The sequence below is a fragment of the Prionailurus viverrinus genome, chromosome E3 (genome assembly GCF_022837055.1).
Source record: "Prionailurus viverrinus isolate Anna chromosome E3, UM_Priviv_1.0, whole genome shotgun sequence".
NCBI lineage: Eukaryota > Metazoa > Chordata > Mammalia > Carnivora > Felidae > Prionailurus > Prionailurus viverrinus.
The window spans coordinates 7297256-7322445 of NC_062576.1; the positions used below are offsets into that span (position 1 = coordinate 7297256).

General features: G+C 38.2%; 1 protein-coding gene and 1 pseudogene across 1 annotated transcript; one reads left to right on the plus strand and one right to left on the minus strand.

Annotated features, from left to right (window-relative positions):
* The window catches only part of LOC125154664 (cytochrome P450 3A12-like), an 83931-nt pseudogene that overhangs the window by 43609 nt on the left and 15132 nt on the right, over positions 1–25190 (plus strand).
* Positions 13260–14219, minus strand: LOC125154091 (olfactory receptor 2AE1). The gene has a single exon (XM_047837815.1). The coding sequence runs from the start codon at positions 14217–14219 to the stop codon at positions 13260–13262; it is 960 nt and encodes a 319-aa protein (XP_047693771.1).

Below are 25190 nucleotides of genomic sequence, written 5' to 3' on the forward strand. Positions count from 1 at the left end.
GTGCCCTCCTGAATACCCATCACCCACCCTCTCCTCCCCCCCACCCCCCATCAACCCTCAGTTTGTTCTCAGTCTTCAAGAGTCTCTTATGCTTTGGCTCTCTCCCACTCTAACCTCTTTTTTTTTCCTTCCCCTCCCCCATGGGTTTCTGTTAAGTTTCTCAGGATCCACATAAGAGTGAAAACATATGGTATCTGTCTTTCTCTGTATGGCTTATTTCACTTAGCATCACACTCTCCAGTTCCATCCACGTTGCTACAAAGGGCCATATTTCATTCTTTCTCATTGCCATGTAGTACTCCATTGTGTATATAAACCACAATTTCTTTATCCATTCATCAGTTGATGGACATTTAGGCTCTTTCCATGATTTGGCTATTGTTGAGAGTGCTGTGTTATAGCGTTTTTAATTTCATTCTGACTAGATTTTACTTCTTGTTTCTGTACAGAAAGGGATTCTATGCTTTTTAAACCCCAGTTACTATTCCTATTACTGTGGTCCTAAATTCTGGTTTGTACATTTTGCTTATATCTGTGTTGATTAAGTTCCTGACTGTCATTCCTGTTCTTTCTTTTGGGGTGAATTCCTTCATTTTGTCATTTTAGAGGAAGAAAATGCATTAATAAAATTAAAAAATAAAATTAAAAAGATTAAAAACAACACAAAAAATCAAATAAAGGAAGCTAGATCCTAGGTATGTTTTGGTCTGGTTGTTGAAAGAAGCTTGATTGAATAGAGAGGGGAAAAGGAAAGAAGAGAAAAGAAAAAAAAAAGTAAGAAAGCATTAAAAAAATTTTAATGTATACAGTGAAATAGAATAAAATGGATTGAAGAAGGTAAAATAGAATAAAAAATCAGTTCACAAAAAAGTAAAAAATATAGTAAAAAAATTTTTAATGTATATAAAATCAGAAAATAAAAAATAAATGTCTTCTCTTTCTATATCCAAAAATAAGAAAAGAAACAAATAAAGAAACAAATAGATGGACCAGAGAACAGTATGAAATCTGGATGAAATTACATCCAGTTTCCCCTAGAAGTCAAACTATGAAGTACTTTATAATCCATACACTAAACAGGTGAAGAGCCTTGTAGTGGTCCTGTAAGGCTTCATTGATGCAGTTGGACAGGGCTTGGGGTAATGGCTCCATTCTCCAATAGGTGGTGCTGCTTACCTTACTGGAGTGTATCGGTGTGGCATGCGTGGTCACCGGTGCACATGAATGGGAAAGCTGAAAATGGCATCACTCAGCTTCCCAGTCTCCGGCTCCAGAACTCTGTGCTCTCACCTACTGGCAATCAAGCACCCCTCCTTTTTCCGTGCCTTCCACCCACTCCTAGCTTCCTCACTGTTTGCATCCTAGCCATCAGCCTGCCAGGCAGCACCTCCCTTCTGAATTTTACCTCAGATGGGGCTGTGTTTCCAAACCCCTCACTTCTGAGGGCCCTGTGGCTGGAACATGCTCTTGGCCCTCTGGGGCACAGTCTCATAGACCAATGGCTGGGTGCCAACCTACCCCAGGAATGTTCCTGAGATCATGCTGCCACAGAGGTTCAGAAGTTGTGGCTGGGTGTCAGCTTGCTCCAGAATAAGTTCGTGTGATCGCCTAGCAGTAGCAGTTCAGGTAAATCACAACACACAACCAGCACCAGGTTTCACCGCACCCTGGCATCTTTGTTCCAATACCAGCAATCATGTTCTATAGGGTCCGCTGGGACCTTTGCCTGTGGGAAGGCCATATGGCCTCTACCACATGCCCTGCCAACAGGGGAACTTCTCCCCATGTGGCCCATGGACCTCTTGGATCTTGCTACCTGCTCCTGGAGATTTGCCCTTCCCACAAGAGCACTACCAAGTAATGAGCTGTGAAAATTCCAACGCTGCTCTCCCCTGTTTATAGAGTCCTAATGATATTGAAACCCTCTCCTTTGTCCGTTCTCCCTTTCTTATTAAAGTCACTTGTGGGTGTTTCCACTCCCTCTTTCTCTCCACCTACTTTCAGGGAGAGTGTTTTTTCTGTACTCTCCCCCCTTTCTCTGTCCTCTCTACACAAATACAGCTCCCTACCCTCTGCAGCTTCTCTCTCCCCCAGTTCACCTCTCTGCACCCTGTACCTGTCAAGTTTGTGTCTCAAGTTATGCAGTCTGTTGTGCTAACCCTCAGATCAATTTTCTAGGTGTTCAAAATGTTCTGATACTGATCTAGCTGCACTTCAGGGATGAGAGAATAGAGAACTTCCATGCTGCTCTGCCATCTTGGCCCATCCTCCTCTAGGACTCTTGTTTAAATTTTTTTTAATGTTTATTTATTTTTGAGAGAGAGGCAGAGCACGAATAGGAAGGGGCAGAGAGAGAGAGAGGAAGCCACAGAATCCAAAGCAGCCTCCAGGCTCTGAGCTGTCAGCACAGAGCCCAAAGTGGGGCTCGAACCCACAAACCTCGAGATCGTGACCTGAGCTGAAGTCAGATGCCCAACCAACTGAGCCACCCAGGTGCCCTTCTAACACTCTTATTTAAAAACAAGGAGGAGGCACCTTGGTGGTTCAGTCAATTGAGCATCTGACTTTGGCTTGGGTCATGATATTGCAGTTCATGAGTTTGAGCCCCACATCAGGCTCACTGATGTCAGTGCAGAGCCCACTTTGAATCTTCTGCCCCCTCTCTCTCTGCCCCTCCCCATTCGTGCTCGCTCTCTCTCTCTCTCTCTCAAAAATAAACATTTTTAATAAAATAAAAAATAATAATAATAAAAACAAGAACAAGACAAAAATGATCATTTTGCCACAATTTGGTAAGGTCAATCTCCAAATAAGTATATGAAATAGTTTTTCAATGCATAAGTAATAACCATATTAAATATATAGCATTAAAAATATTCTTTTTTTTTAATTTTTTTTTCAACGTTTATTTATTTTTGGGACAGAGAGAGACAGAGCATGAACGGGGGAGGGGCAGAGAGAGAGGGAGACACAGAATCGGAAACAGGCTCCAGGCTCTGAGCCATCAGCCCAGAGCCTGACGCGGGGCTCGAACTCCCGGACCGCGAGATTGTGACCTGGCTGAGGTCCGACGCTTAACCGACTGCGCCACCCAGGCGCCCCAGCATTAAAAATATTCTAATAACATAGCAACACATTTAAAATATTTATTAATAACCCACAAGAAGTGTGCAAGTCTAATATAAAGAAAAATTCTGATTTAATTATGAATATAAAATAGTTTTTGAATAAACAAAGGGCTTACATTATTTACTGATAAGAAAACTCAGAAATGGAAAAATACCAAAACTAACTAAGTTAATTTGTAAGTTGAATACATTTCACACTGAAATTTCATTGAGGGGCTCCTGGGTGGCTCAGTCAGTTAAGCATCCAACTTTGGCTCAGGTCGTGATCTCACAGTTCTTGGGTTCAAGCCCCACATTGGGCTCTGTGCTGACAGCTCAGAGCCTGGAGTCTATTCACATTCCATGTCTCCCTCTCTCTCTCTGCCCTCCCCTGCTTATATGCGCTCGCTCGCTCTCTCTCTCTCTCTCTCTCTCTCTCTCTCTCTCTCTCTGTTGTAAATAAATAAATAAACATTAAAAAAAAAGAAACTTCATTGAAAATGAAGACCTTTACATAATATAAGGTTGACATACAGAATAATTTAGAGAAAATATTGAAAGATAATTTTAACAGATGGGAGACTTTTATTGCCAGATATTAAAATGTATTTTTAAACGTTAACAATAAAGAAATGAGATACTACACAAAAATACACATTTATATATGGAACAGAACATATAGTTGAGAAGTATGTCTAATAACAAATCAATAGGCAAAATGACTAATAATATCAAACATCTGTATCATATTTATTAGGTGCTAGGCACAGTTCCAAATGCTTTCATACTCATTCTTTTTTTCATTTAAAAAAAACCCTATGGGGGTTAGTGTTATCATCATTACCATTACTTAGAGTTTACTGTGAGTATAAGTTTTTAAAAGTTAAGCCCATGACTCAAAAATATAGAGTAAACACATCAAAGATTTTATTCAGCTAATTAATGTGGGATCAATGAGAGAAAATGACTTCCAAGAGCTTTTGTAAAACAGGTTTATATAATTAATCAGTAAAAGCATTTTTGACAACACAACATCAATGAAAGAATGTTAGAATAAGATTTCTAAGTCAGATAGAAAAATGGATAATGTCCTACAGGACAATAAAACCATAATCTTTGGGTTTGTCTTTCTCCCAGACAGAAATCAGGCTAACAGGTAACTTCACAGTGAGTTCTAATCAATAGTAACTCGCAAAGTCAAACAGATACATTCTGTTAGATAAATAAATAAGCCATGTGTTGTCTTGTTAAACAATGCTGCAATATGCCATTGAATGGGCATTCAGCCATCCCTTTAGGTTATTTCCATGTTTTGAATCATTTTTTATTAACAAAATTAATTAGTAAGATCAAACTCCTAGTAAATAGACAAGCCTGAATTTGAATATTGTTCAAAATCCAAATCTGGTTCTCTTCTAAATAAGCCACACTGCCATTGAACGTCTCCAGCCTAGTGATATAAGCAGGCAAGTAAAGAAAAAGTGTAATAGAGTGTAAAAAGTAATTATAGAAATATAAATAGGATGTTTTGGGGAAATATGTAGTATATAATCCTTAAATGGGCAAGGCATGCTTCTCAGGTGAAATAATTCAAGCTCAGTTGGAGACAGGTGTTTATAATTAGTCAGTCAGGTATAGAAGGGAAGAAATGGTGTCCCAAGAAGAAGAGAAAGTATGTGTTATACACCCAGGTATGAGGATAATGGACCATTTTGAGATTTAAAGATAGATTTCTTTGAAGATTTTGATATAATGTTGAAAGAAACAGACTCTTAACTATAGAGAGCAAACTGATGGTTACCAGAGGGAAGGGAGTGGGAGGATGGGTAAAATAGGTGATGGGGATTAAGGAGTGCATTTGTTGTGATGAGCACTGAATAATGTACAGAAGTGTTGAATCACTGTTTTGTAAACCTGAAAGTAATATAACACTGTATGTTAACTATACTGGAATCAAAATTTTAAAAACTTAATAAAAAATAAAGATATCAAAGGGCTACCCACCCCCAAAATGCAGAAGTTCCAGGCAGGTTTACATGGGAATTCTATCAAGCCTCCAGGAAACAGGTAAGTTTCACTCAATTTGAACTCTACCGCAAAATTAAAGAGAAAGAAAGGTTCAGGAATTTTGTTGTTTTTATTTATTATAATTCAATATAAAATTGATGCCAGGGTACCTGGCTGGCTCAGTCTGAAGAGCATGTGACTCTTGATCTTGGAGTCGTGAGTTCAAACTCCACGTTAGGTGTAGAAAGTACTAATAAAAAATAAATTTCATTTTTAAAAACCCTCCATTTTCTAAATAAATAAATAAATAATAAAACCGATGCCAATATTTGAACTACTTTGAACTCACTTCTTCCTGACTCTAAGTTAAATGTTCTTTCAAGTTCTTGTGTTTGAAAACATTGAAAAACTCCCAGTTGACTGTGGTGTGCTGTTTCTTTAATATACTTGATGATATTTTCTAATATTTAAAATTAACTTATTAGCATTTTATAAGTGAGGTTGGCCTGCAGTTTTCTTTTTAATGATAAATTTATGATATTAAATCTTGAGAAATTCCTCTTAAGAAAAAAAATACAGAGACCTCTCTAAGTCCTATAATTCTAAGAATCACAGCTTTGTCAGAGAAAAGGCTGTAGTGAATATTAAAATTCGCAAAAGTGTGTAATGAAAAATCCCAGGCTTTGGAGTCGGACAGTCCTGAGTAGGGCCAGGACTAGGGCAAGGTGAGGTGCCTGGGGTACAAAATTTAAGTAGGCACTCACTCTCCAGGTCCTGCAAGGGCACAAGTGGCACCTGAAAGTGAGTACTTCCTTAAATCTTGCCACTCTGGCGTCTCATTTGCTTTACCCTGGTCAGACCCCCTGGATCTTAGCTCTGCCTTCACAACCTCCACGATCTTAGGTGAGTTACTTGAGCTCTTCAAGCCTCAATTATTTTGTTCTGCAAAATGGGTTTGATACTATCTACCTACTTCACAATACTGTGTGAGAATTAAGTGAGATATATGACATATCAAGCAGACTGCCTGGAATATTACAGGTGCACGTCCAATTTAGTTTCTTTATCCTCTCCACCTACCATCTCAAAAATGGTGTTACAGGGGAAGCAGGTAGAACCCAAATAACAATGAACCTGTTATGCATTGTTAGGAGTTTAGACTCTCTCTAGAACAGTGGTTCTCAAACCTATAGCAACAGCATCAGCATCACTTTGGGATTTACTATTAGAACTGTAAATTCTGAGTTTCTGAATCAGAAACTCCTGTGGTAGGATCCAGCAAACTGCTTTAACAAGCCCTCCAGATGATTCTAATACTCATTAATGTTTGAGAGTTGCTGCTCCAGCTGAACATGGGAATGATTGCGGGATTTTTAAGCAAGAAAGTAATATGAAAGAAACATCAGTAGGTGTTGATTGAATGGATGAGAGATGAGAAATAGTTAAGACAAGATAGGGAGACTCATCAGGGAGTTGTTTTGTTAAAATAGAAACTATTCAAATTAGTGGAAGTGATAATGGGAAGTAGGTTTTCAATTACTTGGATAGCAGAAATAATGTAAATTTGAAGCTTCATAAGTGAGAGTTTTTGTCTTGTCATCTCTATATCTACAGAACTTGGGATATTAACTGTGTCACTGTAGGTTATCAATAAATGCTTGTTTCTGAGTGACTGAATCCAGGATATGTCCTACTCTACCTATATTTAAGTGATATAGTTGGGTGTGATTTTTCTTTGTAAGAAAAAAACTTGTTTCCTTGCATATGGGAGATGAACAAAAGAGGAGATTTAGGGCTGCTTGGTCCTTGATATACCAAGAAAAAATAGACTTCGTTAACCTGGAGTTTTTCTTTCTGAAACATTCCTTTATTTGGTGTATAATTATAACAGTTTGGCCAAATACGAATATGTGGGAAGCTCATGAGATTCACTGAATCCAAGATTACGGCACGTTGTTTTTATTGGCAGATATGAAGCAATATATAGTGTCCAAACAATCAATACCCAAATAGTGGTCAAGATCATTGCCTCTCAGAGATTGTGACTTTCTTGTGCTATGAAGATCTTATGGGGATGATACTTGCCTGTGCAGCCCTTTGTCTGTCCTTACAGCTGTGGTTCTTGGGATTTTTATGAAATATAGAGAAACTCTCATAGTCAAAGCTAATAACTGAGCTCTTAGCTACATCCTATTCATCTCCCTCATCTTGTGCTTCTCTGCTCCTTGCTCTTCATTGGCCATCCCAACACTGCCAGCTGCATCCTCCAACAGATGACATTTGGAGTCATATTCACTGTGGCTATTTCCACAATTTTGGTAAACCATCACTGTAGTTCTGGCTTTCAAGATGACAATACCAGGGAGAAATGTGAGGCAGTAGTTACTATATGGGGCACCTGATTCTATCATCCCCATCTGCTTGGTGATTCAAGTGACTTTCTGTGTAGTCTGGTTGGGAACCTCTCCCCCTTTCGTTGACCTAGGTGCACATTCGAAGCCTACCTTCCTTATTGTGTGCACTAGGGCTCTATCATTATGTTCTACTTTTCCTTCTTAGGTTATTTGGGTTCCTTGGCCCTTGCAAGCTTCACCTTGGTTTTCCTGGCCAGGAGGCTGCCTGACACTTTCAATGAAGCAACTTCCTGACATTCAGCATGTTGGTGTTCTGCAGTGTCTGGATCACATTCCGCCCCGTGTATAATAGCACCAAAGGGAAGGTGATGGCAGCCGTGGAGATCTTTTCTATCTTGGCTCCCATTGCTGGGTTACTAGGATTCATCTTTGCCCCAAAATGCCATAATATTCTTCTAAAGCTAGATAGGAATACCTTGCCAGAATTAAGGGGTAAAAACAAACTCTAGGGGAACACAAATTTTCTAAGGCTCTACTTCATGGATTTCACAAAACATTTAGAAAGGTCAAAAATTAAGCAATACTATAGAGTCCTCTCCCCACACCTTGCCATGGATACATAAATGTTCTAACATCATTTTCCCCTGATTTGAGACACTGTGGTTGTTATAAACTAAATTTCTGTATATAAATCTGTGTGTTTTGGGTTCACTATTCTTTCACTGATTCTTTCCCTGAATGAATACCACACTAATATCTGGATTTCATAGCATGTTCTGACAGCTGATAGCACCTGCTCTTCATTGTTGCTCTTTTTTAGTTATTTTGTGCTTATTCTTGCAGATTTTCTCTTTGACCTAACTTTTTGAATTGTCTTGCCAAATTTCACAATGCATACTAAGAAATTTAGATTATAATAATTTTTAATTTAAAGATTACTTTGTAAAGAACTGACCCCTTTGCAATAAAGTTTCCCACGTAGGAACGTGCTTTATCTCCATTTTCATTTTCATTTTATTTATTAATGTTTTGTTATATTTTTTGACTTGTTCTTTGAGCTAAGTAATGTATTGTTTTTTGTACATTTCTTGAGCTTACTTGTTGGTTCCAATTAATTGTAAGTTGATTCTCTTGGATGTCTGTGGTATGAAAATTAATATAATAAAATGTTTCTGCTCATTTTATTATTTCTTATTATATTGGAAAGATTATATAATGCTTAATAGTAGTAGAAATTATGGGCTTTGTATTGTTCTTGGCTTTAGTGGGAATGTTTCTGATATTTTTTAGATTAAAATTTACATTGTGGTAGGTTTTAGGATCATACTTTTTAAAATCCAAATAAATATTTCATTAATGATGAAAGTGCTCTGTATTCAACCTAACCTAATTTTTTACATAATTTTTAAAAATTATATGGAAATGCACATAACAGAATTTACTACCTTAACCATTTTTAAATGTTCAGTTCAATGGTGTTCAGTTCAATGGTGTTAAGTATCTTCATATTGTGTGCAATGTATCTCCATAATTAATGGACATGCCGGCCAGGTCCAACCATGTTGCTGCAAATGGCAGGGTTTCCTTCTTTTTATGGCTGAATACTATTCTAGTGTGTGTGTGTGTGTGTGTGTGTGTGTGTGTGTGTGTGTGTGTACATGTGTACATTTTCTTGATCCATTAATCCATAGATGGACTTTTAGGTTTTTTCTATGTCTTGGCTATTATAAATAATCTGCAATGAACACGGGGATACAGATATCTTTTTGTGATAGTGATTTCACTTCCTTTGGATATATACCCAGAAGTGGAATTGCTGGATTATATTGTAGTTCTATTTTTAAGCTTTTTAGGAACCTCCATACTGTTTTCAATTGTAGCTATACCACTTTACGTTCCCACCAACAGTGCACAAGTGTTCCCTTTTCTCATTTTCTCCACATCCTCACCAGCACTTATCTCTTATCTTTTTGGTAACAGCCATTGTAACAGTATGAGGGAGTATCTCATTGTGGTTTTGATTTGCGTTTACCTGATGCTTAAGGATGTTGAGCACCTTTTCATGTACCTGTTGGTCATTCATATATCTTCTTTGGAAACTGTTTAGTTCTTCTGCCCATTTTTATTTTTATTTATTTTTTTAACTTACATCCAAGTTAGTTAGCATATAGTGCAACAATGATTTCAGGAGTAGATTCACTAATGCCCTGTACCCATTTAGCCCATCCCCCCTCCCACAACCCTCCTCTGCCCATTTTTAAATCAGATTGTTTTCTTGCTATTGACTTCTAGGAGTTCCTTACAAATTTTGGATGTTAACCTCTTATCAGATATATGATTTCCAAATATTTCCTCCCACTCTGTAGGTTGCCTTTTCATTTTGTTGATAATTTTCCTTGCTGTGCAGAAGTTTTCTGGTTTAATATAGTCCCACTTGTTTGTTTTGCTTCTGTTGCCTTTACTTTTGTTACCAAATCCAAAAACCCATTACCAAAACTGATGTCAAGGAGACCACCCCCTATGTTTTCTTCTAGTAGTTTTATGGTTTCAGGTCTGACTTCCAAGTCTTTAATCCAATTTGTGTTGATTTTTTTCCTAATCATATCCCTAATGATTAGTGATGTTGAGCATCTTTTCACGTGCTTATTGTCTATTTGCATAATTTGTTTGGAGAAATGTCTATCCAAGTCCTTTACTCATTTTTTAATCTGGTTATTTTGTTGTTGTTGTTGATGTTGTTGTTGTTGAGTTGTAGTCATTCTTTATACATTCTGAATATTAACTCCCTTCAGATGTATGGTTTATAAATATTTTCTCTTATTTCATAGGTTGCCTTTTCACTCTGTTGATTGTGTCCTTAGGTAAATAGAAGTTTTAAATTTTGGTGTAGTCCCATTTACCTATGTTTACTTTTGTTGTTTGTGCTTCTTGTGTCATATCCAAAATATCATTGGTAAATCCAATGCCATGAAGCTTTCCCCCATGTCTATTCTACGAGTTTTATAATTTTAACTCTTAGATTAGGTTTTTGATACATTTTTAGTTAATTTTTGTATACAGTGTAACTTAAAGGTCCAACTTCATTCTGATTACAATAGCAATCAAAAATAATACTTCAGAATGGACTTAAACAAGAAAATGAAAGATTTGTACACTGAAAAATACAAACCACTCCTGAAAGAAATTAAAAAGACAAATAAATAAAAAGATACCTTGTGTTCATGAATTTGAAGACTTGATATTTTAAGACATCCATACTACCCAAAGTGATCTACAGAGTCAATGCCATCGCTATCAAAATCCTAATGACATTTTTTTTCAGAAATAGAAAAATCCTAAAATTCATATGGAATCAAGGGACCCCAAATAGCCAAAACAATCCTGAAAAGGAATAAAACTGGAGAAATCACACTTCCTGATTTCATAAGTTACTACAAAGTTATAGTTATCACAAAAGTGTGATACTGGCATAAAGATAGACATATAGACCAATGGGACAGAATACAGAGCACAAGAAGCAACCCTCAGATACATGGCCAAATGATTTTCAACAAGGATGCCAAGATCCTTCAATGGTGAAAAGAGTCTTTTCAATAAGTGATGCCAGGAAAACTGGATATTCACATGCAAAAGAATGAAGTTGAACCTTTACCTTACACCATATACAAAATTTAACTGAAAATGTATCAAAATTCTAATGTAAGACTTAAGACAATAAACATAAGGGGAAAACTTCATGATATTTGCCAATGATTTCTTGGATATTACACACAAAGCACATGCAACTAAGGTAAAAATAGGTAAGTTGGAATACCTCAAAATTTAAAACTTCTGTTCATCAAAGGATACAATTAACAGAGTGAAAATGCAACCTATGGAATGAGAGAAAATATTTATAAGCCACATATCCGAAAAGGGGTTAATATCTGGAATATATAAAGTGATGATAATAATGTAGTGTTAAATCTCTTCTCAAGGGGAGCCTATATAAAACTATGTTATTTACTTTTGACAGGTGCTAGCATTGCATGGATACCCTCCATAGAGTTGGCCTAAATTGTTTCTTTCCCAAATAATCTTACAGCATCCCTGACAAGGCCATAGTTGTATGTGTAGAAAGAGAGGTAGTAGAACAACCACCTCTATCTAATTGGGATTGTGAACCCACTGTGCAAAACCCTTGAGCCTTCAGAAACAACCCAGGCACAGTTTCTATAAAAATCAATTCCACTTGGAGTGCCCGGGTGGCTCAGTCAGTTAAGCATCCAACTCTTGGTTTCAGCTCAGGTCATGATCTCATGGATCGTGAGTTCGAGCCCCATGTCAGGCTCTGCACTGACAGTACAGAAACTGCTTGAGATCCTCTCTCTCTCTGTCTCTCTCTCTCTCTCTCTCTCTCTCTCTCTCTCTCTTTCTCTCTCTCTCTCTCTCTCTCTCTCTCTCTGTCTCTCTCTCTGTCTCTCTCTCTCTCTGCCTCTTCCCTGCTCTTTCTTTCTCTCAAAATAAATAAATAAACTTAAAAAAATCATTTCCACTTGATACTGGAATGTTACAAGGTAAATCCAGTCTTAGGGCTAAATGGATAAGAAGGCACCCAACTGGTGGCTCATCTTATAGAATGCCAAAAAGCTGTTTCTGAAAAGGAAAATACTTTCTTGTGAAAAAAAAAAGGCATAACTTTGCTCTCAAAGTGTTATTCTTCTTGAAGATGGTCCCAGGGCTTCACAACTTTTTTTTAACTAATAGGGAAGTAAGATATAGAAATTTTCCTCACTTTGGAATCCCTCAGATCATTAGATCTCAGAAAAATTCACTGAGATGTCAGATCTCTTTGCATTTGCATGAGATTAACATCTGGCTGTCTGAAACAAATGAGTCTTGCCAAGCCATCTACTGTATTATTCATTTTTATAATCTCTTCCCCTTTCTGAGTTAAATATCATTAATGTCATGTGAGATAGTTAAAACAATCTACATTCTTTTCATTTATTAATTTATGCAACAAATAGCTGTTGCACACTTACTTCATGTCAGGCTCTTTTCTTGGCTCTACTGAGACAATAGCAAACAAAGTAAAGTCCTTGCGCTCAGTTTCTCATGTTCTGGTAAGACAAACAATAAGTATAATATAATATAATATGCAAAATTATGCAAAGTAGTATTATAAAGTTGAAGCAGGGGACAGAGGATGCAGAGTGCTGTTTTAGATATGGTAGTCAGGGAAGCACATTTTGGCAAGGCTACATTTTTAAAGAAATCAAAAGGAAATGAGGGAGTGTCTAGTAGTTTCAAGAGTTGATCTTGGACTTCTTAGCCTCCAGAACAATGAGAAAATAAAATGCTTGTTGTCTAAGCTGCCTAGTATATGGTATTTTTGTTATAGCAGCCCAAATGGGCCAAGATAGTGCTCTACAGTGCTTAGGTGCCTGAGACCACAAGAATACTGGAATTATATGCTAACCACTTGATTTTGGCAATAGTCATCAGGTATCTGGAGCCTTGAAAAGTCTTAGAGGTTTACACAGATCGGCTAAGGAGTTTATCCCATTCCACTCTTTTTTTTTTAACATTTTACTTATATTTTAAAGCTTATTTATTTATTTATTTTGAGAGAAAGTGTGAGAAAGAGCAAGAAGGGAGAAGGATAGAAAGAATCCCAAGCAGGGTCTGTGCTCTCTGCCCCAACACAGGGCTCAATCTCATAAACCGTGAGTTCATGACCTAAACTGAAATCAAGAGTCAGAGGCTTAACTGACTGAGCCACCCAGCACCCCCCATTCCACTCTTATACTCAGGATAACTGCAATTGCCATCTCTGAATGAGAATCTCCCTCCCCATCACTCCTCTCAGAGCCTTGGCTACATCCTTATTCCGGAGAGTATAAATCAAAGGATTCAGGGTAGGAGTAATGATGCTATAGAACACAGAACCAACTTTGTCTTGCAGTGGAGTTCTCTGGGATCTGGGCCTCATATATGAGAAGATGCAGGCACCAAACCAAAAGGAAACCACAATGAGGTGAGAGCTACAAGTGGCAAAAGCATTTCTCTTACTCCCAGCTGAACGCATCTGAATGACACTGTGGAGAATGAAGGCATACGATGTAGAAATGAAGAGGGTGGGGAGGAGGAGAAGCACAATGCTGATGATGTACACTATGGTCTCATATACAGTGATGTCTCCACACACCAACTTCAAAATAGCTGGAAACTCACAATAGAAGTGGTGGATTTTTCGAGACCCACAGAAAGGCAAGTGCATCAAGATCACTGTGTGAATTAGAGAGTTTATGGATGCTCCCAACCACGACATGACCACCATCATCAGTCCCACCTTTCTGTTCATTAGAACAGTATAGCGAAGTGGATGACAGATGGCAACATAGCGGTCATAAGACATGAGAGCTAAGAGAAGACACTCAGCACCACCCAGAGACAAATACAGGAAGTGCTGGGTTGCACAGCCCACAAAGGAGATGGTCTTCTTGCCAGATAGGTAGTTGGTAGCCATCTTGGGGATGGTTGTGGAGACATGCATCAGATCCATGAGGGAGAGCTGGCTGAGCAGGAAGTACATGGGTGTATGAAGCCGAGCATCAGCACAGATGAGGAGAATAGTGAGCATGTTGCCACTCACCGCAATAAGGAAGACCACTATGGTTAAAGAGAAAAGGAAAAGATGGGTGAGAGAGTCATCAAAGAGCCCTTCAAGGATGAAGTCTGCCAGAGAGGTCTGATTCCTCTGCCACATGTCCCCTTTCTCAGTCCTGGGGAAAGAGGAAAGAGATGAGTGTGATATCAGAAATACCGGGGTTCAGCACACCTGACAGTAAGCACCTTTTAATCTAGCAAAGAATTTGAGAAGAGAATTTTTTTCTGTTTCTGATTATTCAACAGCTCTAATTATTGAAATAAACTTTTAGAAAAAGAACTCAAATCTCTCTTCACAAACGTGATTAACTCTGAAAATCCAGAATATCTACATTCTGTTAAGTGCCATTCTTCAAAACAAGAGTCTCTCCTCATTAAGGAAGAAGTGTGTGTGTGTGTGTGTGTGTGTGTGTGTGTGTGTATACACATAAGGAAGAAATATATATATACACATACATGTGTATATACACATATATTTTTATACACATATATGATGTATATTTTATATATTTTTATATACCTCATATACGTGTATTTTTATACACATATATGTGTATATCTTTACACACATATGCTTTTATATGTGTATATATACTTTATGTGCACTAAATTTTATATACTTTATATAGATACTTATGAGTATGTGTACTTTTTTATAAGTATAAATATAAACATATACGTTTAGTGGATTGTACAAAAATTTGGGGACGCCTGGGTGGCTCAGTCGGTTAAGCGTCCAACTTCGGCTCAGGTCATGATCTCGCGGTTGGTGAGTTCAAGCCCTGCGTCGGGCCCTGTGCTGACAGCTCAGAGCCTGGAGCCTGTTTCAGATTCTGTGTCTACCTCTCTCTGACCCTCCCCCGTTCATGCTCTGTCTCTCTCCGTCTCAAAAATAAATAAACATTAAAAAAAATTTTTTTTTTAATTTGGCCTTACACAGTTGTGAAAGCTGGTTAAGCTGTCTATATAAGGTTGTCACCTTTGTGTCTGATCGTGGAACTTGAGGTCTGTAGGGCAAGTGGTAAGGAAGGGAAAATGGATATAAAGGGTGGTAGACCAAGGGCAGACTGGAATATACAAGCCTAAGCTACAACCCCACAAGGGCAGACTGAAACCCATGTCAGTTCTTGTTGCCTCTGGAATTGGGGGATGTGGTTATTTGGAAGAAGCAGGGGCTCTTCCTAATGAGGCTAAACATGCACACCTGGCCCAGAAATCAGAGAGGATAAGTTAGGAGGATCCAGGGAAATGTAGAGCAATCGCGGGCCCAACAGCTGCTTTCACACCAAGAGATTAAGTCAGCAGATCAGCAACCACATATGTAAACTACAAAATGGCTACTTCCTTTATGCCCTCTAAATCTCCCTTAGAATCTCTCCTATGGCCCATCTTCACCAGAAAAGCACAAAAATGGGAATTCTGGGAAGTATAATTCACCCTAGCAAAGAGGACATATTACAAAACCACCAGAGTCCATCCTCTGTTGGCTGGACATTCATACACATTTCCTTAAAGCCAATGAACACAACAAAGTCATTCTTCTGCCTAACATAACTATCCTGCATACAACTAAAAATGTGCAAAATATTTGTATAAAAATAGGGAAGAAATACCCATTACTATCGTCCACAAAATAAGTCATCCTATCCAAGCACCAACGCATTCTGTGGACCACAGTTAGCACGTTCAGTCACTCCTGTTCATGTCAATGGACTCACAAGCAAAGTAGCCATGGCAACAGGGATGGTGGTTATGCATGGGCTCAGCAACATGGACCTCTACTCACTGAAGCTGGTCTAGCTACAACCACTGCTGGGTGCCCAGTCAGCCAACAGCAGAGACCAACACGGAGTCTCTGATAAGGCAGCATTCACCAAAGGAATCAGCCAGCTACCTGGTGGCACACTGATTATGTTGGACTGCTTCAAATTCAGAAGGGACAATACTGTGTTCTTACTGGAATAGACACTTACTCTGGATATGGTTTCACCTTTCTTGCCTATAGTGCTACCAGCACAACTACCACCTGCAGACTTATAGAATACTTTATTCAACATGATGGTATTCCAAGAAGCATGGATTCTGAATAAGAAATTCATTTCACAATAAATGAAGTGTGGGATTGGGGCCATGCTCATGGAATCTACTGGGCTTACCACAGTTTCCACCATCCTCAAACAACTGGCTTGATAGAATGGTAGAACAGCCTTTTGAAAACTCAGTAACAACACAATGGAGCGATGTCCTCCAGAATGTGGTATGTGCTCTAAGTCTGCATCCAGCTTAGAGTGCCGTTTCTCCTATTGCAAGGGTTCACTGGACCAGGAATCAAGACGTAGAAATGGGAGTGAGTCCTCTTACTATAATGTCTGTAACTGTTGTCCCCCAGCAAAATGCTTGCTTCCTGTCCTTGCACTTTTAGACTTTGCTGATTTAGAGGTCTTAGTTCCAAGGGGAAGTATTCTTCCACCAGGTGACACAACAATGATTCCATTTACTCACTCAGAGTTGAGACTGTCACCCTGCCACTTTGGGATCCTCATATCACTGAATCAACAAGCAAAGGAGGTTACTCTACTGGCTTGGTGTGATTGATCCTGACTAGCAAGGAAAAACTGAGTTGCTACTATACCATGGGGATAAGAAGGAGCACATCAGGGATGTAGGGTATTTTCTATGGTGTCTCTCTATACTCAAATGTCCTGTGATAACAGTCAGTGGAAAACTACAACAACCCAATTCAGACAGGACTGGTAATGGCCCAGATCCTTCAAGAATGAAGGTTTGGGTCACTCCACAGGCAAGGAAAAATGACCCTGTGGAAAAAGGAAATATGGAATGGGTAGTGAAAGAAATAGTTATAAACACCAGCCATGACCATATGACCAGCTGTAGAAACCAAAAGTGTAATAGTCATAGGCATTTCTTCCTTATTTTAATATGAACATTTTGTACATGTATATTACCCAAATATTTTTGTTTTCTTCCCCTTGGCCATCCCTTTTTCTAACAAAAGATATATTAATATAATTAATTTCATATCTCAGTATGAATTTAACTAGATTAATATAGTTAAATATTAAATATCTCAGCATTTAAGCTATAGGACATAAAAGCAGGAGTCTAATCAGATAGGAGTATAATGAATTTTACCTAAAGACAAAAAGAGGATTTTGTATCCTCTTATGGGGAAATGCTTGATGTGTTTTATATTCTCCTCTTGGGAAAAGGATAACATGTTTTTTCATTATACATGGGATAGTTGTATCATGTTAGGTGGAAGGGTAACTTGGTATTGTCTTTATTGGGAAGTTAAGTATAGTTTAAAGAGTTGTGTATAGGTGCCAAGTGAACACATAACAAAGCCACCATATTTATGTACCTGAACACAAAAAAAAGATATGTTCTGGGTAGACCTGAGAGCCTTCAAATCGGGCTGATAAAACTAGGATTATGAAATTTAATCATCCAGATTTCCCAATCAGCCCTTTATCTAATTTTTATGTGAATACTGACCAGAATGATAGTTTGGTCTCCATGGGAAAGCTCAACTCAGCAGAATAATAGTCCAAATTGATCCCCAGCCATCCCTCTTTATGTTTTTCCTCCTGAACATTTGCTTAGATCTTTATACATTCCAGATTATCTACTTACTTTTTAAAGCAAATAACTCAGAATTCAATGTATTCTTCAAAATATAATTTGACCACTAAGAAAGAGGTCACATTTTCTCTCTCCAAATTAATGCAGTCTGGGATTATCTATCTGGCCATCCTCCTCACATTGCCATTTCAAACTCGCCTCTTGTGGATTAAGAGCCCAACCTTCCCCATGCTCCCTCCAGTCACTCCAACCCAGTCAAAACATCCACATATTTCCCTTTTACTTAGATATCCATACTCTTCCCCATCTCCTTCCTTCTTGGTTTCCATCTTTCTCTGTAAGTCTCCACAGTGTAAATTTTTCCATCACCTGATTCATGTCCCTTCTTCTCTTAGGCAACTTTCCTAATAATTTCGCATTTTGATTTGTGGCCCTCAAGTGACTTTTTCTTCTGCCATTTCTGGCAACTTTGTTCACAAACTGTCCAAATATCACCCTTTGACTAAAGAGATGGGGAAATAAGCTGACAATACCAGAGGATACCCTAACTTCTAATAAAGATTTCCTAGATACCTCAAGCCCCAGCATTACCTTACCCGGAATTCCTTCTGCAGAGACTTGTGGGCAGAACAAATACAGAAGTGGAATAGAGAGGGCTGGATAGGTCCACACTGACTCACACAGTGGCTACTGATCACTCAGGTCTTTTCCGAGGTGCTCATCACACTTCCTTGTCTAATCCTGGAAATCGCCATTTAAATTCCAGTGGAATGGCATAAAAGATATTGTCCTACACAGTTACCATTGTTGACACTAATTATCCTAGTGACAGAGTATCATCAGGAACAACAGTAACTGTAATTCTGTAATGCTCTTGCAATCTGTCCTCAGATTTTGAACTCGGCAGTGCACATCATGACAGATTAAGTAACTGAACTTCTTTAACCTCTACTAGTGGGGCCTTTGAATCATGCATATATTTCCTCTGCCTCTAAACATGTATCTGAGCCACTGCTCTATCCCAAAATGGAAATGCAAGCTTGGACAATAAAAATTTCCATTAATGTGACCTGATTAAGAAGCTGCATTTAATATTAGATTAATCTTCAATGAGTCCAGAGTCAAAAGAACATCTGTTTTGGATTTTTCCCTATTTTGAATCACCCAAGGCACTGTCTTCTTAGATTTATACTTCCTTTTCTGCTTAACTAGAATTTTTTTTCTAGCACTGGTGTTTTTAGAATAAGCCCCTTCCTAAATGCATGAATCTTTTCTCAGCAGCAATCATAGGGGTGAGAATGAGGATAGACTTGTCCTGACATGAACCAATCTTGAGGACAGAGGAGCAGCATCTGTGAGAAATAGAACATCCCTCTAATTCAGAAGACCTATGATGTCATCTGAAGCAAACTGAGGACACTAAATATATGGCATCAGGGATCCCAACCCAGGGGACATATCCTGAATCTTTTCTGGAAACCATTACTCAAGATGCCAATTAGACTTGCCATATGAATTGAGATAAGCATTCCCAAAGGGCTTTGCTTAAAGTTTACTTGTAGGGGTCAGGGGAATGAGATATTTTGAGGAGTGTAGATCTGAAGATACATGGGAGTATCTTCTCCAAGGGCCAATTAACTATGGAGACAAACAATCCCGAGAGTCCCTAGCTTGTTTTTCATCTTAGAACTCAGATCACCCTAGCCCCTTTCCATCCAACCCTTTTGAGAGCACAATCTGAGAAAGATCTAATCCCTATTGCCCACAACACACTTTAGAAGGTTTCCTCATGTGCCATATCATAGAAAAGAAGTCAAGGAATGGAGGCAGGCAATTAACCACTAGACTTTCCCACCCTGACTATGGGTCAAACTCCAATTTTACACACTACATTAATATAATATGTGAAAAGATTTCAGATACAAAGGTTAAAAAAGAAAATGGCATATCTCTTTATCTTCTTTGTATTTACTACCATCTCATCCTCATATCCTACTCTTCCTCTCCATTATAGGGATATGTTGAACTATTCTTTGTTTCTCTATCTCAACTCAAATACTAAAATGTCTTACTTCACTGAACTTATCTTGTTTATTCTTTGAGTAGATTGAATGTATCATTACTTTCTTCAAAACCTACTGTCTAATACTTTAAGCTGGTGCTCTCTTTCTCACCAGAATATAATCTTTCTCTAATTAAGGCATATATGGTACTTATATAATTCACTAACTTATTTGACAAGTATATGATAAGCATCTGCTATATCCCAAGCACAATACTGGGTGCCATGTGTACACTGATTAACATGCAAGCATAGTGTCTTCCCTCATGGGATTTACAGATACAACAAACAAATATAACATATCATGTTAGGCTAAAAGTTTGTATTGATCAGTGCTCTTGTGACAATACTCAAGTGATATAAAAGAAAACTTATACTATCTTAAGGGAAAGGTGTGAAATCACAGCAATGAATACAGTTGAACGGATCTCAGAATCAGCTAGATTCAGTAGCATGAATAATGTGTCTTCTTTTCCCATCTTTCATCTTGGCTTGGGTCTCTGTGTTGATCTTATTCTCTCAGGCATTTTTTTTCTTTTCCAATTTTTATTTAAATTCCAGTTAGTTAACATACAGTGCAATATTGGTCCTAGGAGTACAATTGAATGATTCATCGCTTACAAACAACACCCAGTGTTCATCATAACAAGTACCCACCTTAATACCCATCACCCATCTACCCCATCCTGCACCCACCTCCCTCCATCAACCCTATTGTTAAGGGTCTCTTATGGTTGGGGAGCCTGGGTGGCTCAGTCAGTTAAGGATCCAACTCTTGATTTTAGCTCAGGTCATGATCTCACAGTTCATGAGTTCAAGCCCCAAGTCAGGCTCTGCACTGGCAGTGCAGAGATTCTGCTTGGGATTCTCTCTCTCACTCTCTCTGCCCCGCCTCTGCTTGCCTGCTTTCTCTCTCTCTCTCAAGATAAATAAATAAACTCTTTTTTAAAAAGTCTCTTATGATTTGTTTCCCTCTCTCTTTTTCCCCCTCTGATATGTTTATCTGTTTTGTGTCTTAAATTCCACATATGAGTGAAATCATATGGTATTTGTCTTTCTCTGACTGACTTATTTCATTTGGCATAATACATTCTAGCTCCAACCATGCCATGGCAGATGTCAAGATTTCATTCTTTTTTATGGCTGAGTAATAGTCCATTGTGTGTGTGTGTGTGTGTGTGTGTGTGTGTGTGTGTGTGTGTATACCACAATCTTCTTTGTCCAGTCATCAGTCAGTGGACATTTGGGCTCTCTCCATAGTTTGGCTATTGTTGATGATGCTGCTATAAACATGAGGGTGCATGTCTCCCATGGAATCTGTATTTTTGAATCCTTTGCATAAATACCTAGTAGTGAAATTTCTGGGTCATAGGTTAGTTCTATTTTTAACTTTTTGAGGAACCTCCATACTGTTCTCCAGAATGACTGCACCAGGTTGCATTCCCAGCAACAGTGCAAGAGAGTTCCCCTTTCTCCACATCCTTGCTAACACTTATTGTTTCTTATGTTGTTAATTTTAGCCATTCAGACAGGTGTGAGGTGATATCTCACCATGGTTTTCATTTGTATTTCCTTAATGATGAGTGATGTTGAGCATCCTTTCATGTGTCTGTTAGCCATCTGAATGTCTTCTTTTTTTTAATTTTTTAATGTTTAATTTTGAGAAAGAGAGAAACAGCGTGAGCAGGGGAGGGACAGAAAGAGAGGAAGACACAGAATCTGAAGCAGGCTCCAGGCTCTGAGCTGTCAGCACAGAGCCCAATGCAGGGCTTGAACTCATGAACCACAAGATCATGACCCGAGCCAAAGTCAGACGTCTAACTGATGGAGCCACCAAGGCACCACCATCTGGATGTCTTCTTTGGGAAAGCATCTGTTCATGTCTTCTGCCCATTTCTTCCCTGGATGACTTTTTTTTTTTTGGTGTTGAGTTTGATAAGTTCTTTATAGATTTTGGATACTAGCCCTTCATCAGATATGTCATTTGCAAATATCTTCTCCCATTCCATAGGCTGCCTTTTAGTTTTGTTTCTTCCTTCACTGTGCAGAAGCTTTTTATCTTGATGAAGTCCCAACAGTTCATTTTTGCTTTTGTTTCCCTTGCCTCTGGTAATGTGTCTAATATAAAGTTGCTATGGCCAAGGTCAAAGAGGTTGCTGCCTGTGTTCTCCTGTAGGATTTTGATGGTTTTCTGTCTTACAATTAGGTCTTTCATCCATTTTGAATTTATGTTTGTATATGGTGCAAGAAAGTAGTCCATTTTCATTCTTCTGCGTGTTGCTGTCCAGTTTCCCCAGTACCATTTGTTGAAGAGACTATCTTTTTCCCATTGGATGTTCTTTCCTGCTTTGTCAAAGGTGAGTTGACCATATAGTTGTGGATCCCTTCCTGGATTTTCTATTCTGTTCCAATGATCTATGTTTCTGTTTTGGGGCCAGTACCATCTTGTCTTGATGACTACAGCTTTGTAATATAGCTTGAAATCCAGAATAATGATGCCTCCAGTTTTCTCTTTTTCAGGATTGCTTTGGCTATTTGGGGTCTTTTGTGAATCCATACAAACTTTAGGATTGTTTGCTCTACATCTGTGAAAATTGCTGGCGGTATTTTTTTTTAAGTTTATTTATTTATTTTGAGAGACAGAGCATGAGCATAACATAAGTCGAGTGGTGTGTGCAGAGAGAGAGAGGAAGAGAATCCCAAGCAGGCAATGTGCTGTCAGGACGCGGGACTCTATCTCACCAACCAATATGTGATCATGACCTGAGCCAAAATCCAGTCTGAGGCTTAACTGATTGAGCAACCTGGGCGCCCCCTGGTGGCATTTTGATAGGAATTGCATTAAATGCGTAGATTGCTTTGGGTAGTACAGACATTTTAACAATATTTGTTCTTCCAATACATGAGCATGGAATGTTTTTCCATTTCTTTGTGTCCTCTCAATTTCTTTCATAAGTGTTCTATAGCTTTCAGAATACAGCTCTTTTTTACCTCTTTGCTTAGGTTTATTCCTAGGTATCTAATTGTCTTTGGTGTGATTACAAATAGCATCAATTCCTTGATTTCTTTTTCTGCTGCTTTGTTATTGGTGTATAGAAATGCAACAGGTTTCTGTACATTGGTTTTATATCCTTCAACCTTGCTTCCGCATTTTTTTTAAGTTTATTTCTCTATTTTGATAGAGAGAGAGAAAGGTAGAGAGAGGGGGAGAGAGAGAATCCCAAGCAGCTCTATGCTCAGCACAGAGCCCATCACAAGGCTCGATCTCACAACTGTGAGATCACGACCTGAGCCAAAATCAGGAGCTGGCCACTCAACCAGCTGAGCTACCCATGTCCCCCTGCTCTCAGGCATTTTTATATAGAGGGTACACATATAGCTCTAAACTTTGGTGCCATATTTATGGCTTAATATCTAATACTCCATCACCTCCAATTTAAAAAACTCTGGAAAAGAATTCTGTTCAAAGTTTAGCCTGGTGGCCACTCTTTGGAGCAATCACTGTGTGCCAGGAGCCTGCAGATAAATGATGGACTTGCCTAGGACCAGTGCCTGTCTCTTGCAGGGGGTGGAGAGGTAGGGTGGTAACAGAACCACCAGAATCACATGGATCTGGATCAAAGTAGTATCACAAAGAAACCATGGTTTGAAGGGGTGACTTTAACAGAAGTAGGGAAAGAATCCATAAAGGACAAAACAGTGCATAAACCTACTAAAGTGTGATAAAAGAAGAATTCACTATGCCAGAGTAAAACAGAGAAGTTGCTATATTAGACTGGGTCATAAGGGAAAGCCTCTTTAAAGAAGTGGCATCTAAGCTAAGATCTCTAAATTAGGGTAAGTGTTAACCAGGTAACTAAAAGCAAAAAGAGGTCCAGATAAAGGCAAAGACATGTTAAAAATCCATGAGTTGAGAAAATGTGTGGTGTACTTGAGGAGCTGAAAGGAAGCCAAAGTGACAGGAGCTACAGTGAGGAAAGAGGTAGGAGATGATGTCAGGGAAATAAGCATGAGTCCAAAAAGAGAAAAAGCAAGGCCTTGAAGGTTTCATACAGAGTCTTTAGAAAGCTTCTAAGCAAGGGAATATCAAGATAAAATTTACATGTTTTAATTTACACTAGATGATGCAGGAGGGTGGACATATACCAGTGGTAAGGACAGAAGCAGTGTGGCCACTTATGAAGTTGCTGCTCCATTCCAAGGAGAAACAATAGTGCTTTGGACTAAGACTGTAGCAGGGAATGACTTCAAGATATTTTCAGAGGGTGTCATTAACATAACCTGAAGATTCATTTATTTATTTAATTGAATTCGCATTTTTTAGATGTTAAGATCAAAATCCTTATTGAGCATAAAGGACTGTCATGATAGAAGACTAATAAAACTGCTTTTAGAAACAGAGGTTTAAAGGTGTCATGTAAAATTAATTATGAAGGAAAATACTAGGATAAAAATATACAACTTTCGTAAATTTCAGAACTATTTAAAAGGAAAAAAGTAGATATATGTATAAAGATTTTAAAAATAAGAGCAGAAAACATATGAATACAATGTGACAGAATACAGGACAAAGATAGCTGAGCTATTAATAAATGTAAATGGACTTAATCCAGTTATTCACTGAAAAATATTTTCAAATTAGGTCACAAAGAAAAATTGAACTCTATTGAAATTTTTTTAATGTAACTCTAAAAAAAGTAGTTCATAAGGCTAAATATAAAAGGATGGGCAGAGCTAAATTAACATTTTTAAAAATAAGGATTTTTATCTTAGCATCTAAAAAATTCAAATTCGATTCCAAAGGCATGAAAGACGAAGAAAATACTGTAATGTTAAAGGGTATTCTCTGAAGTGTATACAACATAAACATTGAAATCTATAAGAGACTGTAAAAATGGATGCAATCTATAATGAAAATATAGTAGTTATGAAATGTAAGTACCAACACAGCAACAACACTCAATTAAGCAAATTATAGGAACTACAGGAGAAACAGAGATTCACCGTTGGAAGAAAATATTAATCCACCTCTCAGTCTAAAAAAGATTAGGTGGACAAAAATACAATTCAAGACTGAAGAAAAGAAAGATTCCTAACCAACATAGTCTGCTGAGAGAACTTGCCTGGTGCAGTGATTAAGCGGAGGAATATGGGGCCCAGAGAGCCTGAATTCAAATCCCAGTTCCAGTACTTACTGGCTATGTGGTCTCAGGCTAGTTACTTCAACAGCTATGCTTATTTTCTCTTTTGAAAAATGGTGGTAAAAATAATATATACTTCACAGGATTTTATGAGAATTCAATAAGTTAATATGTTTAAAACATACAGAATGGTGTCATGGTGCCTGTTACATAGTAAGTTCTATGTACGTGTAAGCTATTATTATCCACAAGAATGTAGCTCTAC

Coding starts and splice junctions, on each gene's coding strand:
- LOC125154091 (XM_047837815.1), bottom strand. CDS start 14,219: ATGTGGCAGAGGAATCAGACCTCTCTGGCAGACTTCATCCTTGAAGGG.